Source organism: Labrus bergylta, chromosome 21 (genome assembly GCF_963930695.1).
Source record: "Labrus bergylta chromosome 21, fLabBer1.1, whole genome shotgun sequence".
NCBI lineage: Eukaryota > Metazoa > Chordata > Actinopteri > Labriformes > Labridae > Labrus > Labrus bergylta.
Window position 1 is genome coordinate 13,244,132 of NC_089215.1, and position 20,556 is coordinate 13,264,687.

The window sequence follows — 20,556 nt, forward strand, 5'->3', positions numbered from 1 at the left end:
ATCCTCTAAAATGTCAGTAAACCTTTGAGCTCCTGTAGTTTAGTTAACAGTAAAGAGCAGACGTCAGTGAAAAGGTCATTTATTCATCTTGTTTAACAATGTTTAAATGTAATTCTGCTACACCACTTGTTGCTATGTTCTGATTTATGGAGCAGTATGTGTTTGTGTGTGAGACAGAGACAGCAGGTTACCTACCAGCACTGTGTAAATGTGTAAACACCTGTAGACAGGTGAGAAGTCCACCAGGTCCTGAGCTGTTAGAACCTGTCAGACAAGGATGAGAAACATGAGAACATTCAAACAGTAGCCATCAATAAAATAAACCAATGAGAAGATAGAAACCTGTGTAATTAACTGCCTTATTAATGGAATCGTTGATAGACGGCCTGCCTGAACAACAACACCCCCCCTCCCCCCTCCTGCTCCCTATCTCTCTTCCTGCATTTTATCCCATCTCTGCCCCTATCCCTTTCCAAGCCCGGCGCAGTCTAGGACTGTGAAGGCTGTTTCGTCATGAATCGGGGATGCGGCTTGAAGATTTCTGCCTTTTAATAAGGCAGTTTCTTCTTACCACTGTAACTGAAGTGCTCATGATGGATAGGCCGGGTCTTTGTAATATAGCAATAAGTAAGGTCTTTTACCGGCTTTTTGTAATATAACAATGAGTATGGTCTTTTTACCTGCTCTTTTGTAATGTTAACAGACAAAGAGTAAGGTATTTAACCTGCTTTTTGTAAAGTGTCTCGAGATAACACTTGTTATGACTTGACGCTATACAAATAAAAAATTGATGGACAGTTAATAAATTTACATCCAGCTACACAACAGTATTTCCTCACCTCTTCATCAGCTTCCTCCTCCTCTCCTGAGTCTTCCTCGATCATGAGGCCGTTGTGGGTGTGTGTTCGTCCGTTGAGCGAGTACATAGGCTTGGTGTAGTGGCCCGTGCTGGCCTGTTTGGCTACTGCGCTGTTAAAAGTTCTGTGCTGCTGAGCCTGAGAGGACAAAAACACATACAAACAAACAGATTAATGAGCAGATTGATATCTTTTTACATCTGTTGTAGGATTGGATAAGAACACAGACCCTCGTACCTGTCTCATGGCAGTCTCTCCAACCTTGTCCGAGTGTTTCCTGATGCTCTCCAGGAAGTCCTTGAGGTCCGACATGGAGATCTCCTTGATCTCCTCTCGGAGTCTGGGCAGGTTTTCAGCCATGATCTGACAGAACCTGTAATGACTGACCCTACAGGATAGACAGCAGAACCAGTCATGATATAACCACTTTAAATAGTATTCAATCAACAAAATGTATAAATAAAAAAAATAACACAGAATAAATGCTGGCAAACCAACCAAAACCAATGATGAAACTATCTAACAATCAGTTCAATGCTGCTCACAGCCCAGGGAACAACAATATATCAACCATCCCACAGTGTCTATTTAATACAACCCTAATTCCTAAAAAGTGGGACACTGTTCAAAATGTAAATAAAAACAAATTGTGATGATTTGCAAAACATTAATATCCAATATATGATTGAAAATAGAGCAAAGAAGAGATGTCAGATATTGCCAATATATATTGGTAATTAGAATTGTATTTTTTTTGGAAAATTTGGAAATTTGACAAATAAAACAAATAAAAAAAGTTGGAACTGCTACAAAATACTGTTTAGGTGTGAAATGTGAAAAAAAAAACATGGTGCATCTCACAGTTAAAACGGTTAAGAGGGAACAAGTTAGTAACATCATGGGCATAAAAAAAACTTCCAAGAGAGGATAAGGGCGCACTCACACTCGGCCCAGTTGCCTCATTCTAGTTTAAGCACAGACAAAACCCTCCCAGATTTCTCAATAATGGAGGCAGGGATAGATCATACTTCATGTCCACAGTGTGTGCATATGGTTGTGCATGACCAACTGTCCTGTGTTGAAGAGATGTACTCTTCCATCAGTGCCAGAGTCAAAGAAGTGTACCGTGTTGAGCACTGAACGGAGCACTCTCACTAGTAAATCAAACTGAAATGTGAGGCTCAAACATGCTTGGACACGGTACGGATTGCCTGGTATGAGTGTGCCTTAAGTCTACCTGAAGAACAGATGACATCACTCCACATGCTCAGGAACACTACCATAAACCTTTGTCTCTGAACACAGTTTACCGATGCATTCACAAATGCTACCGTTACCATGTAAAGAGGAAACTGTACTCTGAAGGGACTCCAACAGCAACAGCTTTTTCCAAGTGTTGTTAAAAGAAACAGATGCAGATGCAACAGAGTCGTAGACATGACCCAACTTTTCTGAAACCTGCTGCTGCCATCAAGTTCAGAATGGGCATATCATTCTCAGAAACACGATGAGATTTCTCAGTTTCAACATGTGATATGTTGTCTTTGTGCTTTTTTCAATCAAATATGGAGTTTCAATGTTTTGCTAATGTTATTCTGTTTTTTAATGGAGCGATAGGACAGTGGATAGAGTTGGATAATGTGGAGAGAGTTGGGAATGAGATGCGGGAAAGGAGCCACAGGTGGGATTCAAACCGGGGCCGCCCGCTTGAAAGACTATAGCCGCCATACATGGGGCGCGCCAATAACCAATGCTATTCTGTTTTTATTGACATTTACACAACTTCCCAAACGTCCTTAAAGAAACATACCTGGGAATGTAGACCTTCTCCAACTGCTCCATGGTTTTCAGTGCAGCATAATATCTGAAGAGGCAAACAATAAAGATCTTGTAAGGATGCAATCACACTTACGAGTCTTTATTCACAACCAGGTAAGAGTAGATCATCTACATTTGTACATCAATTGGTTGAATGAATGTTGTGCTAACAGTGACAAAATAAAGTATATTAGAAAACATGAGACCATGATATGTTCTGGAAGAACTTACTGGATTAATTATTTGTATTTTTAAAAATTAGGTGGGGCAGTGCTGTCTCCTTAAAATACCCACTAATTGATCCATTTCTCACTTGTTATTTCTCACATTTTTTCTGAGAGGGTAATTTAAGGGCAACATGTCTGTCTTATGCATTCGGTACTGTGGGATGTCTTATTCTCAATGCCTATTCAGCTACCTACGTAATAAAGATTCTGAGGTCTTTCATAGTTTGCACACAACAAAAGGGTTCAGTGTGGGGTCAGTGTGCTGAGCTCCCATCATTAGGCTGATAGGCAGGCTGTGAAGGGATCTAATTGGTCGGTCAGTGAGTGTAAAATGTGTTGTATACACATGAACAGAAGACAGCCTCATGAACTGTACAGTGAAAAGGTTTGTCAGAGTGCAGAGCACTAGGATGGAGGACACAAAAGCTGCAAGTGGCAGGGCATTAAGGAGTGACCTGGGCACCAGCACATACAGTACAGATTTTAAAAAAAGTTGCATTAGTGCCATAAAAACCCATTCTAATTTATAGGATGTGTATGTACTATGTCATTAGTCAGTATGGTCTAATTGCCTTGGATTGGCTGTGGGCTGTGAAAGAGCTGCAGAGAGGCGGCCTTGTTGTGAACAAGGGCACACTGAGGGTCAATTGTCCTGCCAGTGAATGGCCGCTTCCTTTGGTACACAGTAATGAACAAGAAAGGGTCATTATTTTCCTGTTCAAAGTGAAGCCCCCTCTCCACTTCATACAGACAGGCATGTCATTTACTGCCAAACATGAAGTTCATGGGGTAAAAATGAAGTTCAGTCCAACCTGCACAGCAGTGGGTGAGCTCAGGAGTTAGCAGGAATGGGATGAGGTTTTTACCAATTAATTTGATAGGACATCAGTATTTGGATGAACACTTTTATTGATATTTAAAGTCACTGATTTCCTGTTTGCAGAGCAGTGTCTTGCTTTCTAAGTTCTCACTGTTCCAACAGTTCTCCTTTAAGCCGGCCAGCTCCATAATTTTGAACGGACATGAACTGATAAGTGTAGACACAGAAGTCCGTTTCCTCAACTGATTCCGAGATTTCTTCCAGAAGGAATTGGTATCTTGGAAAATCCTGGCAGCAAACAGACTCTATGTCTTGTGTCCACAGGCAAACACCGACACTACCAGTCCGCCACAGCTATGTCTTGACAATTTGTATTTAATTACTATAACAGCATAATGTTGTTAAAAGAGAACAAAGTTTTTCATACATTTAGCCTCTTCATTTTGCACAAAATTGATGCATTTAACTTTAAAAAGTACACATTTTGCAGTACAGTGTCCCCCCACAATAGTCTCATAAAATCCTGTAGGAAACACTGCCAGCTAATGCTTTGAATTGAAAATTTTATATATATATATATATATATATATATATATATATATATCTTTTTTTCAAATACACTATTTAATACAAGGTATTGAGGAGTGAACTATTTCAGACTTATGTATGTAGCCTACTGTAATACATAGAATTATAGCATATCTCCAGCAAAACGATATGAACTTAATTGGGCTGGTCTGAACCATGAAACTCCCGGGCTGAAAATGCGTCCCACTCCGTACCTGGTTCTGCCTCTTTGTCTATTACTAAATTGAGGTCGGGACAGGATTCCCTCATATGGCAAACGCCATCATTCGGCTTCAGAACGTTTCTTCAGAAACCAATGAGTGATGTCACTGAGACTACATGTTAAATACAGTCTATAGATTTTACCTGAGAGGATGTGTGCATTTTTTCTTACATCTTAGAGTATTTTATGTAGACTCTTCATATTTGTATGATGTAAAGACAGAAGTTTCAAAATTGCTGCAAGATGAGAAGATGAAACCAAAAGTTGGCAAAACAAGCTTTTTTACAAACGTTTGTACGTGCTGGAACAATAGTCCTACAGCACCAGACTACATCAAAGCAGTGTGCGGTCTGTTGTACTTCGACAAAAATTGGAAGAGCAGAGGGCGTGCCACAGGGGGACGAAAAAAGGACGTGGATTAAAAAATTACTTTAATTGATTTGGGAATCTTTGGACTTCAAAATCTTAAAGTTGTGTTTTATAATACGAGTTAAACTTCAGGCAGATTGTGATGAAACCGTTACCTTTTGGATTCCAGCTGCTCCTTCAGTTTGCTGTACATTTCTAGCACTGCAAAGGAGGACAGAATGATCAGTTACATGTGTCAGTACCAGGGCTTTTTGCCCGAATTCAAACATTCACAGGTATGTTAGATTAAACATACAGCAGTACAAGTTGGATTGACAAGACGTCTCAATTTCAGCCAAGACCAGTAGGGGTGTGAAGTACAACTCATGGCATATTGGTTTCGGGCTGTGGGTCAATACTTCAAATTACCATAGGCTGTGATCTCAACTTATCCAGCAGTCGCTAACTCCACAAGGTTTAAACAGAAGGGGCCAAAAAGAGTTTTACAAGTGCACAGAAACTGCAAGTTTTGAACTTCACTGAGCGCAATGGAAATCATCTCGCAGGATGACAGTTTTAACCTTTATTCCCTCGGGAAGACCCCCATTCAAAGGCTTAGTCTTACATGCAGGTGCGACAGCATTAGCTGTTTATTTTTATTTCTTCCAGTTGCACCCTGCGTTCACATAGGTGACCACTTCATACACACTAGAATTAAGCTGACCATCCATGCTGCAGTGTTACCTGGTATACAGAGCTGCAGCTTCTCCACTGTAGTGGCCATGTTCCTCTGCTGGATGCGACAGCGAATCACCTCCTCTGTTTGAGCTGTCACCTGAAAAACAAACACACAATGAGAGACCAGCAAGCAACACCCTGATAACACATATAAACTCACACATTTTGTCTTCTGCACTTTGCATGCATGCAAATGTGAACTCACCTCCCGTCCAGCCTCCTGTAGTCTCCGATTAGTGTCTGTGACCTGGCCCTGTCAAAAGAAACACAGACATTAGATGAGAACTTTGAGGTCTTTGGGTAAATCGGTGACTTTCTGATGACGTACTATGTACGAGAGGTAACTGTTCTCAGACCTGGTTGGGGCTGCAGAAATGTGAATGCAGGCTAGCGGGGGACAATCGGGTTCAAAGGAACGATACCGGACAAATGGGCTTAGTGTGAGTGGGCCCTTATTCCTTCATCTTGAATTTCCACGGCATCTTTTTTACTTTGTGTTTGTCTCCTGACACCCCGCCATTCCAGTCTGACAGAGAGATCTTCATGCCGTGAGGGACATGTGTGTAAATAAGCACCTAAGGAGACAGGCTGTCCTGAAATGTCCTAGAAATGTTCAGGATTGCATGCATTGAAACAGCTAGAGACTTACACTTTGTCTGAGTAATTTTTTTTTTTTTTTTATTTCTTTTACTGATTTATATTTATTCATTGCACAATTTAATGTAATTGCACCTAAGTTAGCTAATAGCTAATTACCATCTGTTGTCTCTGGGTACTATGTAGACAGAAACAGAAGAAAATCTAACAACTGCAGAGCCAGATCTCTAAAGCTGCGCTGGGACCTGCAGTTTGTTGAAGCTGAGAATCACAGCCCTGGTTGGAAAATGTAGATCTTCAATAATGTGTCGAAATCTTCAATTATCGCTGACAAGTTATGGTTTCAGTCCCAAATGTGGGTTTGTTTGGTGACTTTCTCCAAAGGAGCACTTCACAAGTTTTTGAAGAGGTATGAATACCTTGGTCTTGGATCAGCTAACATGCTGTCACATGTCTACCCATCCCTCTCCTCTGTCTGCTCCCCCTCTTCATGCCCTCTCTTTTCCCTCTCTACCTCCCTCGCTGCAGCTGCTCAGCCTTGAAATCAGCTCATTGTCCATGGAGGGGCAGGGACAAAAGCAGGCAAATTCAGATTAACCAGGCAGCAGGGACCTGAACCCATCATTGGTGCACTGGGCCTTTCATGGCGTTTAATGGCTTGTGACAGGCTCTTTCTCACAGATTCAGTGACAAACTTCTCGATTCTGGATGAAGATTTTTGAACTCTCGGCTCTTGTCACACAGCTGAGAGCCATGACCCAAATGACCAGTCGGCTTTTTGATGACAATCCTTTCAACAGGGAAGTTTCCAAACAAGCAGGACCGGCTACATAATCACTGTCTCTTTATTTTTTTTTACGAAGCACGGGTGCATCACCACCAGAGTGACTGGCTGATTTTGTGAGGGCCCATGTCTAGGAAACATAAAAATCCACTCAGAACGTTTACATGCACAGTTACAGTTATAGCTCAATCAGGCATACAGGTGGCAACATGCACCCTTTCAGCTAGATACAATTCAACCTGACCAAACAATTGACAAACAAATTAGCAAGAGGCAATCTGGTTGTTAAAATAGAGAACTCTGTCACAACAACTGTGTTTCCTCATCTGTCCAAAAATGTGTGGTCTCGCTCTAGCACTCGAAAAATTCTTCCTGTTTTCATCCCAGCTTAATTCTACACATATATGCTGTTTGACTTCAGGGTCAAAGCCTGGCACGGGAACTGTGGAGCATGTGCAGAGCGCAAAGGTCAGTTTGTAGCCAACTGAGGTGTGAACAAGCCAGAGAAAATCAACCCTCAACAGCATTATCAAGGTGAGTTAGTCCAATTTAAAGAAATCTGAATGAATGATATCATTTAGACTAAAGTCTTGTAAACGTACTGTATGAGGATCAATGTCTCCTGAGGATGCATCCTACTTTTTCCTTATAATGCTACTATGAGAAGCAAGTCTAAGTCTGTGTTGCAACCCTGGAAACAGAGAAAAGCCACCTTGTTGTAAGAAAAAAAAAGGACAGTTAAGTTGAGCTCCGGCTAAGGTTATAAGCCTTTTATATCAGCAGTAGTAGCAACAAGTCTGGTGATTTTGAGCTTAGCTGCAGATTTGCAGGCTAATGAATGACATGTTAAACATCCATACTATGTTTTTTTTTAAAACAATCTATTTAGTGGTTGGTTAGATGCTTACTCAATCTGATTTAAAAATTTCCTAGGATTGCCTTCTGGTCCTGCCGTAGTGCACTAGTAAACTTCCTTACCATCAGTTTTTCTGCATCAGCACGAACTTTGAGGAGCTCTGTGATGGCGTCCACAAAACCTTGGTGGTGGAAATTGCACATCTTCTCGATCTCACGGTCATGGTTCCTTATCCTGGCGTCCAGCTTCTCCATAAAGCGTTTGTGGGCGTTGGGCTGATCATCGTAAATTGACCTGAGAGGGACAAATAAAGAAAGGAAACAAAGGAGGAAGATGACAGGGAAAGAAGAAAAAAATAGCAAAAAAAGTTAGAAGGTTTTTGACATGTTGCAGGTTCCTTCGAACATCTGTGGTGCACTAAGAGACTTGAAAGCTAACACAGCTTATGCAGACTTTACTGCTGTATGAAATAATGGTCGAGTGTTAGTACGTGTGTTTTATTATCTGCCAACTATTAGTATTTACTACAAAGCAGAATACGAACCATCACACATTACTGGATAACCAAAAGAGCGGGGGAAAAACAATATTGAATATCCATTTTTGAAAGTCACGGAAACATTTTTGACCTGTTAACTCAACAACAGGTCCTGGAAAAAAAAGAAAAAAATCAACATGACTGTGCAAGTGGTAAGGCCAAGGTGACCAGCTGTTTGCACATCACTGCAAAGAATCCTGCCATGAATCACTACTGGTGATCCAGCACACACACACACGCACACATGCACACACACGCACGCACGCACACACACACACGCACACACCACTCTGTCATACTCTGGCCTCGCTTCAACAGGCACAGATGGTTGTGTATGCATACTGTATGTATTTGAGTTTTCTGTGTGAGTGTGTGTTCAGGCGAGATAGAGACTGACAGAGAAGGACCGCAATTGAGAACGAGATAGAAATAGAGAAACAAGAAAACAGAGCAAAAGATGAATTGTGTGATAGTGTAACACTTTTGATTAATAGTTTATGTTATGAGTGCATGTGAGTTTCTATAAAAGGTGTGCACGTTTGTTTAACCAGGCACTTTTACTATGTGTTTGTCTAAAAGCATCAGCTCTCTTCACATAGAATTTATTTTTGGAAGTAACAAGAAATTAAGTTTTGACGGTCAAAATATATCTGTGGTAAGAAAAATGATTAAGATGTCCAACATTTTGTCTTCCTTGATGTGTACCCTCTGGAGTTGCTTTTATATCAGGTACAAATGGTAAATTGACTAATCAAAGCACTTTTATACATCGACGGCAGCTATGACTTTGAGGTAGATGAGGTAAGTGATAAAGCCGGACAAAGGGCCTCATTCACTAATATCTGCGGAGAAATGTTCTTACTCTGCGCATAAAATAAGTGCATACGCAAAATCACCATCGGATTCATGACACGTGCGTACCAGCCAATTTTGTTCTCACCACCTTGCGTATGTTAGTGAATCAGAATCATTCTAAATGGTCAGGTTCGTGCCAACAGCCTGCCATCAGCTTACTACCACACCCCCATCTCTCCATATAAGGACATCCGATTGGTGTATCAGGACGAGAGCGGTGAGGTGGAGACACGTAGAAGTTTTTAGGAGATGGCCCAAAAAGGCAAAAAAGGTCACTGTGTCTGCGGCTTAGATGCCGTTACAGTGAATGACACAGTTGCAGCAGTACGTGCATTGGCAGTCAGAATCAGCTGATCAGTCATTCTCCAAACGTGTTGTGACGGTCTGATGCGCTCTCTTCTCAAGGCACCGGCTGCAATATCTTTCAGCAAGGCTGATCTTTACACATTCTTAGACGTAAATCATAATCATGTATGTTCCCTGCATGCTCTTAAATATTCTCAGATTAATCAGCTGGTTTTGGAAACAGATGCTTTCATGGCACTATTGGTGGGAGTGGTAGATGATTAGATTTAAGATTTTAGGTTAAAGGATGAAAAGGCATACATTTGATGATTATTTAACACATTTAGTCAATGCATTAGTTAATTCAAGTTTTTAATGCTTGTCTTTTCAACATTTATTTAAAATATATATATTTATAGGCTATTTTTTTTACTGGATGCAGTGTTTCCCCTACCATTATATTAGGAGGGCAGCCCACCTATATATAACTGTCATTAAAAGTAACACATGAACACCAAGATTCCTTCAAGTGTTTGTGTCGCCGTGTCGGCATGTCCCCCCCACATATTTGTGCGTACGCACTGTTAGTTAATGAGGCCCAATGTGTCCATCATCAGGTTGGAATGCTTATAACACTGTCACTTGGTAAAATGAGGGATGCACTGATGCGTTGACCGATAAGCCAATAATGAGCTGATGTTTATTTGTTGTACCAAATCAATTTAATGCTGGCATCTAGTACACCTAACTAATGATTCAGAGAATAGATTTGTTTAAGAAACTCTGACTTGTTTTCATCGTCATACATGAGATAAAAAGTCAAAATTGTAGATCACCAAAAGAAGTCGTGAAACAAACATCGAAATTAGAATCTCAAAATCGGCTAAATTATTATTCAAACATCTGGACTGGTATCAGCCCTGATTTACCCTTTTTTTCTTTATTTTGACAGGGAAAGTTTTCAGCCAATTAGCCGTACCAGAGTTAGCTATGGGCTAATGTTTGCAATAAAAACATGAAGCTTTTCCCAAGTCACAACCTTGTCTCCAAGGTTACAGCCAAGGGTTGGACTAATACTGTATTTCCATCTCATAGGGCTCTAGTGCAATGGTGAGTAAGCAAGTAGAATTGGTCATAACTATGTATGAGCAAGGGGAGATATTTCGAGTGGAGTGATTCATGGAGTGATTCAGTTCAGCTATTAGCCTGAAAGCTGATGGTATGCAAATGAAAAAAAACACTGCACCCAGTTGACACAAAGTAGGGATGCACATCGGCAAATCATGTGGCATGCATCGTGTTGGTAGCCGATCTGTTGTGTGGTGTAAATGTAATGCTGTCAAGCTAACTGCTGATCCAGAGAAGAGGTGTTTTGCTGGGCAGAAGAATTCACCTTTTGATTTGTTTTCATGGTCAAACGTGAAAGAAAATGTCAGCAGTGACAGTCCCACACCGTCTCTGAGAAAGATCAAAAGCATGCAGTTTGTAGAACATGTTCCATTTGTTAATATTTCAAGAGGAGGGACTACTAACAACCTAAATATATAAAATCATACAGCTAATTTGAGAAACGGACACTAAGAAGAAGAATAAAAAATGGGTTTTGTTTATTGTCTGCAACAGCTTTAAGAAGAAATGAAAAAGCTAATGTCATGAGAGGATGGCTTATGTGATTCACAGTATCACTTTTGATTTCTTGCAGCTTATGTGTGGCAGGCGCCATCCTGTGGTGTTCAGAGGAAGAGTGCCTCTTCACTTCTTGGTTTGGCTGCATCCCAGTCTTCAAAGTTTTCATATCCAAACAGATTCAAAGAAACGTTCAGGTCTGCTCTTGTTGTAACTACCCAGAGCTATTGTACTCTATGTTAGCGCTGTTTCCAAATAAATGATTATTCTTTATTATTAATCAATTGTAATTTTATTGGTACACTTAAATATTTTTTTCTTAAACATACATAAATATCCCTGTATAGTTTTGAATTCACACTTGTTTCAGTGAAGATTGGAGCAGTGTGAATCAAGAAGGTATCAGAGACAGGATGTGAGAAACATCCATCAGTCATAAATGCAAAGTGCTGACACCAAATTGCTGCAGCTGCTGTATGCATGTCTTTAAACAACAAGCCTGACTGACAGTCTATGAGCCGGTGACCTACAACACCATAATAAGCAGAATATTATTTCAAATGTAGGAACAGCTCCATCTAGTGACAGTGAAGTGAAATGCAATTCATAAACAAACGTATATATTGTTGAAATGAGTAATATTTTCATTTCTGAAAATCTCTGACATGAATTGTTATTCTGCTTGATATAAATAACCTTTACCTTCTTTATAACTATTCAATCAACAAGGTCTGCCAGTCTTATAGTTAGTCTATATTTGAATTATTGTGAACTAATTTCTCAGATGATTTCAAATGCTTTATAGACACAGAATCCATTTAAACCTAAGCTGAAATGTTATTCGGTCATTAAACACAATAGATGATTAAAGTTTTGAAATTGTGTGGAGCATAAAAAACATGCACGTATACATGATAGAGATGGTTACCATAGATTGTTGTAAGCCTGCAGAATATAAGAACAATATCCAATATGCAAATACATTTTTTCCATTGCAATAACAGCATTATGTTAACTATTAAAGAGTGCATCATGTTACCTTTATTGCTCATATGCCCTGAATCCAAAATACATCCAAAATATGAATATTAATTACAATTTAGCGGTGATAATAATATAAGCATCACCACTAAATTATCATCTATTAATCTAAAGATATCTGATAGATCCAGCCTCATATGACTGCATGCAAATGATGTGAGAGCATTTCCATGACAACTAGGACTCCACAAATTGGGTCATATGTAAGCATGCTGAGTGAGAAAGCATTGCTTATTTACATAAAATATTTTTTATTATTGATTGCAAAAAATTCTGACTGTCAAAGTGTTTATTGCAAACAGTCATATAGCGATGATGTACAAAATACAAAATAAGCAAATTTATATCATGCTTAAAAAAACAACTTAAATATCAATAATCCAAAAAGCAGCAATATTTTTCTTGGATGATTAATTGACTTAATGTTGCAGCTCTAGATAAGTCACTTAATCAGTTGTTATGTGGAATTTTTATGCTGGAATGAAAACAAACTATGTGGCACCAATGTTTTAAAGGTGCGTTTATGCGTGAGCTGAGAACACAAGGAAAATTCACCGCAAGCAAGTGTGAGAGGGTGATGACATTTATATCCTTCTACGACCAGTGCACAACGATTTACGATTTCCCATTCGAGCATATACGTGAAAACAGCTGGACGCAGTCAATACCACCCAGGAAATCAGAACTCTTTTCGCTTGTCTACAGATTCTTGCGACGGCCTCTCTACCCGTTTGTTCTGCCCTTTGCTGGCTTTGTTTTCCTGGGTGCAGGTAGATGTGGGTGGAGTCTGAGAGGACTCTGTAATGCAGCACACCTGTTCCATGCTGCTGTCAGCATTCGTTTGTATTGTATTGTATTCTAGACATATCCCAATTCATACTCAACACAAACACACAACACTGCATTACACACTGACGTCCTCACAAGCACAAAAGCATGACATTTAGTAATTTAATTAAAATGTATTGCATAACATTGCCGACTATGTGTGGTTTCCCTCTTCTGTTGCATACTACTGAGCCAAGTTTTTTGCATTCTTCCTTCATCAGAGCATGTGTTTTTAGAGATTAGTGAAGAGCTAGAAAAAACAGGAAAAAATACAAGGTTTTATAAGAGATCATCTCTTCGCAGTCTCTATTCCAAAATATGTAATGACTTTAAAATGCCATGCTCCCCTCTCTCCCCACACCCCACAGTGTCGCTTTAAAACAATACTAGAGCTCCATTGTTTCCATCCTGCGGTGGTAAAGCGTTAAGCCACTACTCCAAAACAAACAGACTGGAAAGCAGATGGTAAGATAATAAGATGAAGTTTCATCCACATCCAGTGTCTATCAGTCGGTTTAAAATCAATTGATCAAACTGTCAAAGGTTCATGTGAAGGTAGGTAATGCCCTCAAGAGAACCACATTTGTCACATTTCATCAGACGCTGAAGCTCATCTCAAATAAACGTTCATGGAAATCTACTGAACACAGGTGCACCGAGATTCAGGCCAGCTTATTTACATAAACCCTACACAGCAACTGCACAGCATTCAGTGGAACATAAATGTGATGGATATGCGGTTTAGATAAATACTGACACAATGTATGCAGGTGTACCCAGTTCACATTGACCTTCATCTTGACCGCCAAATTCAAATCAATTCATTCTTGCATCCATGTAAGGTCAGTGCAAAAACTGAAGAAATAACTTAAAGGCTTTCCTTATAAAGTAGATAGTGTTTATAAGAAGAGAAGAGGCAGACAGGTGAATGGGCTCAGGTAAATAACCCAAAACATGGAGGCAGAGAAAGCAGTGGCCTTACTAGACTTTTCTGTTGAGGACTTTTTTTTAGTTTTGACTGATATGAGACAATATTTACCGCTTTAAAAAGATGATGATGATGACAGGGATTTTCCAATTACAAAACAGTTTCATTATGTTTTCAGTTCTCCAGTATGTTCTTCTCTGCTCTTTAGTTCATAATAAGATTCTGTCGAACTACACATAGCATTCATATAAAGGCAAATATTCTCATTATAGCATCATATAACACACTCTGCTCAACACTTCCACGTCAAAAATAGACTTTGAATCATGAATCCAGAATAGTTTTGAATCAAAAGTAGATTCTCAATCGAATAATGACCCCAAGAATCAAAATCAAATCGAATCATGAGACACCCAAAGATTCCCAGCCCTACAAGTAAGTGTCTTTAGAGCAAGGTCATTCTGTATCAATTTATGTGCAATATGAAGCTATGAGTTAACCAAAGAGCGCTAACATTAGCATGCTAACACAACAATGCAGGCCACAGGCAATTGCAACTCGAGTGAAGGACAATTTTGTCCGCTGCTTCCGCTTAATGGTGCTTAATTATAATGGTTCAAATTGATAACTCCTTTGTACGCAAGTGGAGGGAGGCTGGAGGTTGTCGTTGGCTTCAGTATGGAGGAGGTGTGGCAAAACAGCAATTTGTTTTGGTTTCATGCTGGTGCTGATCACATCTACTGGATCAAAAAGTAGCACATTCTTCCCTTCAAACTTCCGTGTAATTTGATGACTTTCCAATATTTCAACCAGGTTTTCCTTCTTCTTCAGATGACTCCATAAACCAAAGTCCTTAATACAATACCCACACAGCCGACAAACCCTGATGTGACCTCTGTGGCTGACAACTGGAGACCTTTTTGTTAAACAAATGAGGTGCTGCCTCGCATGAGCTAAACAAATTTTTATCTTTTCTTTGACAGAGTTTGCAGAGGAGTTTGAAGTCTGCTCTGCTCAGCAGGCAAGTGGTGATATATCTGACACACAACGACATTTCTCTATAACAAACTCCAAGCGAGTGAGGTAAAAAAAAAAACATGTAAAAGAGCTTTAAGGTAAAGAGCTTCCTTTCATTCTGTTAACCTTTTAAGTGACTTTGAGGCCATGCCCCTTCATGACATACGAAAGCAAACAAGACCATCAGCGACAAGATTTTTAAAAATGTGTTTATGAATGTTTATTTCTCTATAGTTAATTTTAATGAGTGAAACTGCAGCTGCGGTAGATGTCGGATGAGGAGATGAACTGCACGCTGCTGAAATAGACTTTATTTACAGTGAAGATTCTTGATGAGTCAGAAGTTTGATAGTTAAACGACAGCTGGATACGATTTTCTTGTCAAAGAGCACATTAACAAATGTAAAGGATAAAATCACAGGGTCCACAGGGGGCGCCAGAATCAACACCAACCGTAGATTCCTCACAGGAGCTTTAAAGCAACAATATGTGACTTGTCCACCATTAAATAATAGCAGTAGAACAAAGGTCAATTTAATAGCACAATAACTTTCAGCAGGGAGAATGGCGTCTCTCCCTTGTCCACAGCGCGCTCTGATCGCCTGTTGACTGCAAATGTAACTTCAGGTCATCTCACGAGAAGTACACACAGCTTCACAGCACGAGCTCACTAACAAACCTTCAGTTATAAAAAGAAGGCAGTTAGCCTTTCTGTTCAGTTTGATACAATGGCTGAGGTAAAGAGGAAGAGAAAAAGAGAGAGTGACCGAGCAGGAAGCAGAATGTCCCTGCAGATATTGTTCATAACAGATTGTGACAAAACACTACAAGTGTCATTGTCGTCTCATGTTTACCAGTCACCGGAAAGTCATTGAACCCAAGTTATGTCTCAGCTTTGCACACAATCAAAGAAAAAAATCCATCTTACACATAAAGTTTTCTATTTATCTCCAATATAGCCATTTAGCCACAGCCCAGAGATATCATGGTAACAGTTGAATACTCAACATGCAAATAACAGTCTGAAAACGCTTGCAGACTCATGTTTGCACAAAATCCAGTAATTTATCCGTACCTTGTCTGTCGACATGGTTGTTCAGCTTCTTGCAATGTAGTTGTCTTTTTCACACTTTTTTTCCCATCTGCTTGTAAACAAATGCTTGTTTGTCTAAAGGCCCTGACACACCAAGCAGACAGCAGAACTAGTGGCCATGAAGTCCAAAAGAAAATGGCAGACGGGGGCCTACGGGTAGCGACGGAGCCGGACACACTGCAAAAACTAGAACGACGACCGCTCACCGACGGTCCAACTAGGACCGACGGCCGATGGTCTCCTTGATGTGTCAAGGCCTTAAGAGGGGCAGGAGTGACCTAAGTGTTGCTGAACTGAGTGTTGCTTACTCTGTTGTATTCAGAGACCTTCAGTGTGTGCAAAGGGCACCAGAACCAACTTCCAACATATTGAACAGACAAAAAAAAAAAAATTGATGTGTCTTTCTTGTCAAATTTCATTTAATCTATTGAATGTAAAAATAGTTCAAGAGTTGATAAAAAAAATCTTACAATGTTTGGAGAGCTGTGAACATAAGAACAAGGCTTGTTGAAATCAACAGCTTAGCACATGCAAACCGGACATGTGCACATCCATGCAGCACAGTAAAGATCAGCCTCCATGGCACTGTGTGAGGCTTCCCTTTCCTGTTATTAATAATTGAGACCAGGTGGTAGTGCTGAAACAAATAGGTCACTATCTTCTTGTTTCCTACCAGGGCGGGAGGCTGAGCCAGCCTATGGGCAGAGATGAAACGAGTTGATCGGTGATTTGTATGGATTCCTCACAGTTCTACGTTAAACATGGATAAATTGACATCATGGTGTGAAATACTGCTACCGAATGTTGATGCAAAGCTTCAGTGAAATAATGACCCAGCTGTGTTTTATTTGACTGTGAAGTGCGATGTTTAGAGGTGCGGACATTTCTCTTGCAGTGTGATAATTGTTCGATTCTGCATGGATGCCAGGGAAAGAAGAAAAACAGGACTATGAAAAAAAAAAACATCCCCATAGAGGATGCTGCAACATGAGCGAGTAAAGCCAGCTCTGGTTGAATAATAAAAAGATGCTAACTCCTGCCTGATGGATATCCAACTTGTAATGAACCTCATTACTGTGCTGCATAAGAATGAGAACAGTGACAGACAGATTGGAGAATCGTCACACAAATTAAAACAGTCCTGTCCAGTCGATGGTTTGAATTAATTGAATTTAAATATAGCATTACAATTCTTATCACAACATCATCTTGGTTGGTATTCAGGGTTAAATGTTGCAGCTCCAACATGCCAGAGTACTGACTTTGTGAAACAAGGCGTGTCAGTAAACATGTTATTGATTGCACAGCCCTTAACAGTGGCGACTGAAGAATGAACAACTACGAGTTTGCTAACATGCACACTAGTATTCTAGTTTCCCCCTCCATATCCTGGTTTTGTGTTTTGTGAGTAAACATCATCAACATCCTTGTATTAGCAACTTCTAGAGGCCCTTATCCTTTTTTTTTTTTTTTTAAGAAACTTGGCTTTGCAACTTGTGTACTACATCCTGGTTCTGGATGGTTTTGCCATTTGGATCATCATGAATGAGATGGGAATGTGCAAATTAAGACAAAACTGTTGGAAAACAGTGGACTGAATACTGTCATCAACATGTATGGAGGACATGACTGATCAGGTTTGTCTCGTGTAAACATTTCCTGAAGAAGAACAAACCTAGGGGCCTGTTGTAGCAGCTCTGTATCTTGTAGTTGTTGTGGTTCTTTTACTTCGTTCTTTATATGTTTTTGCTATAAAGTGCTATATAAATGCAGTTATTATTATTATTATTATTATATGAAAGCTGAAACAGGCTTGCGGAGTCAGGTGAAGTTACCCTCAGGGCATACTTTCACTGCTTCCCCCTGGTATGCTGCAAGACAACCACCGCCTACAGGCACGTCTACGGGACAGGTGTGTGTGAAAAGATGAGGCAATCAGCAGGTTAGCTACACGAGAACTACCGCAGCTTGTCACATTAACTTGTCTGTGAGACATAACGAAGGCTAGAGATGATTAGCTTGAGCAACTGGACTTCCTGTTTCCCTACAGCTATTTGGCAAGCACAAGGAAACACCTGAGGGTCACGATGACGCATCAAACAGCGGTACAACTGATTTGTCAGAGGGGCTAATTTCCCACATTTTAGTTGCTTTACAACTAGCCGATATAGTTAGCATCATCAGCTAGCATCAGCTGTGTAATGATAACAAGATGTGGGATTCCACAGCCACACCCACAGATGATGTTTCGGTTACATTTGACAGGTCACCAGCCGTCAATCAACACACAGAGTCTGCAAATAAAACCCACACACCCACAGCTGTACAGTAGCTGTTGCTTACAATTGACGTAAACAGTGTTCAATGTTGGCCTGTTAGCTAGCCACACAAGCTAGGCTCATGCTTCATTTCTACACCGTATTGCTACAGTTAGCTCACCGGTGGCTCGGGTAGCGCAGCTAGCTTGTGAACAAAAGGTCCGGTGACGATGGAAATACAGACCAAAATACACAAGACATTATTATGAATACAAATTTTGAAATGGTGCATTTATTCTTACCGAAGTGTTGGACCGACACAAGCCGTGTCGGTACTCTCTATTTCCTGTAAAATCCGCTCGTGCTCCGTTATACACTCCAGGGTTTCATTCTCCGCCATGATTGTTGTGTGTGTGTGTGTGTGTGTGTGTGTGTGTGTGTGTGTGTGTGTGTGTGTGTGTGTGTGTGTGTGTGTGTGTGTGTGTGTGTGTGTGTGTGTGTGTGTGTGTGTGTGTGTGTGTGTGTGTGTGTGTGTGTGTGTGTGTGTGTGTGTGTGTGTGAGAGAGACTGCAGCTACAGTAGAGTGCAGGTCAGTCTGAGGTCTGGCCGGTAGAGGGCGCACTACAACAGCTTGTTTTCATACAGTCATTCTGTGATAATAAATTTACACTTCTGCCTCCCAGCAACTATGTTTACCTTCAGTTATACACTTTTGTTGTGGTAAATTTAAATTTGAGTTGAGGCTTTAAGTAATTTTAAGCTAAATTCTGCATCTATATTTTTTCTTTTATATTTGTTAGGGCTTATTTACTGTGTCCTATATTCTTCTGTTGCTTTATTTATTTGTCATTTATTTGTCATTTATAATACACAAACAGAGTTAAAATGTATTATTATTATAATTATTACTATTGTGGCGGCTTAGATTGGAGAATGCCGCACAGAGACTAAGTGGGTCTGTAACTGTGACTCGTGCATTTCAAAATAAAATTAAAATGTCCAGATTAGTTTGTGGTGAAAACGATGATGCTCAACAGAAAATGTGCAAACCCTCTTTGTCTGCCTCCAGCCGCACAACTCAACAGGTTAAATAAGGTAAAACCAAAAAATGCACATAATGGCTACAATAACATTTCTAATACCACCAAAAAAAACACAGTTGAGACCATGAAAATCTGAAATTGTTTCTGACATTTTTGTCTCTTGTCTCTTACGCTGAACACAAGCATTTGTGTGTCTTGTAACATTAGTCTAAAATCTCAAACATGATCAAATATATTTAATTAAATCAAGCAGTGCACCATAACTTGTTAGTGCACATTTTCAACTCTCAATCTACACATACATTGAAAAACTTTCTTTCAAATGGCCCCAAAAAACCTGCAGACGAGGCACTTCAATACAGTGCTTCCATAGGTTGGTTAAATGAAGCATGGAAAGAAAAACTTCAGGCTGAGCTACTCACAAAGCTGCTTTCTTTAGATATAAGATGTGAGTTGTTTTTTTTAAAGTGAAACAAACTAAAAATGCTTTGAAACCTTTGCCTTTAAAAGCACAATTAAAGGCTTTTGTTTTCTTGTTTGTTGAAATATCTTTACATGCTTATAAAGATAAATAACCATTTTACATGACTCACTTGAAGTGAGTCTGCCATTAAATGAACCAGCAGATGATGGTTCAACAATCCTGCTGATGTATGTATGTCATATATATTGTATATTTATGTATATTGCAGAGTTTACCTTAAGGTGGTTCCCAGAGGCAGGTCCACAGATTCTAACTCTGCAAAGGCATTCCCAAAAGCCTTCTCCTCCTCTCTGTTCTCTTCTTCGCTCTGAAGTGGAGGGTCAGGTAAAGCCGCGTGGACCCTGTCAACAGACATGTCTCTCATTTAAGAGTCAAACTACGAGCAAGAACTCTCTGCTTATGTGACAGAGAAGGAAAACCAAAAGAACTCTGTGTCACTCTGTGCCTGCGCAGGGAAAACCAGGGCACCTGCTAAGGTCAGCAGAAAAAGTGGGAGCAACAGGAAACAGAGACCTTGTGATTCACTGGACTTTGAGGCCAACAAAACATATTTTAGTGGATCCCTCTGAAATATATGTGAGCCATGCAGAGAAGCCAGTACAGGAGTAATGTTGTCCCAACTCCTAGTTCTAGTCAGTACACAAGCTGCAGCGTTTTGGACGAGTTGAAGAATTTTGAATTTCCATCAGGATCATAAAGTATCTATCTATCTATCTATCTATTTA

General features: G+C 40.0%; 1 protein-coding gene across 8 annotated transcripts in view; it reads right to left on the reverse strand.

The window, feature by feature from the left end:
- Positions 1-20,283, reverse strand: part of exoc6 (exocyst complex component 6) — a 45,954-nt gene extending 25,671 nt beyond the window's left edge. For 3 of the 8 annotated variants that reach the window (XM_065949248.1, XM_020638417.2, XM_020638402.2), the window contains exons 1-9: positions 20,047-20,282; positions 7,958-8,129; positions 5,804-5,851; positions 5,605-5,695; positions 5,037-5,082; positions 2,668-2,721; positions 1,095-1,245; positions 840-995; positions 196-264 (exon numbers count right to left, since the gene is read on the reverse strand). In XM_065949248.1, the coding sequence (XP_065805320.1) occupies positions 196-264; positions 840-995; positions 1,095-1,245; positions 2,668-2,721; positions 5,037-5,082; positions 5,605-5,695; positions 5,804-5,851; positions 7,958-8,129; positions 20,047-20,195 (936 nt within the window). In that variant the 5' untranslated portion in view covers positions 20,196-20,282. Of the gene's footprint in view, positions 1-195; positions 265-839; positions 996-1,094; positions 1,246-2,667; positions 2,722-5,036; positions 5,083-5,604; positions 5,696-5,803; positions 5,852-7,957; positions 8,130-18,606; positions 18,881-20,046 lie in introns of those variants that run through there. The other 5 variants (XM_020638437.2, XM_065949249.1, XM_065949252.1 and 2 more) reach the window with 5 other exon arrangements.
- Positions 20,284-20,556: the final 273 nt, after the last annotated feature.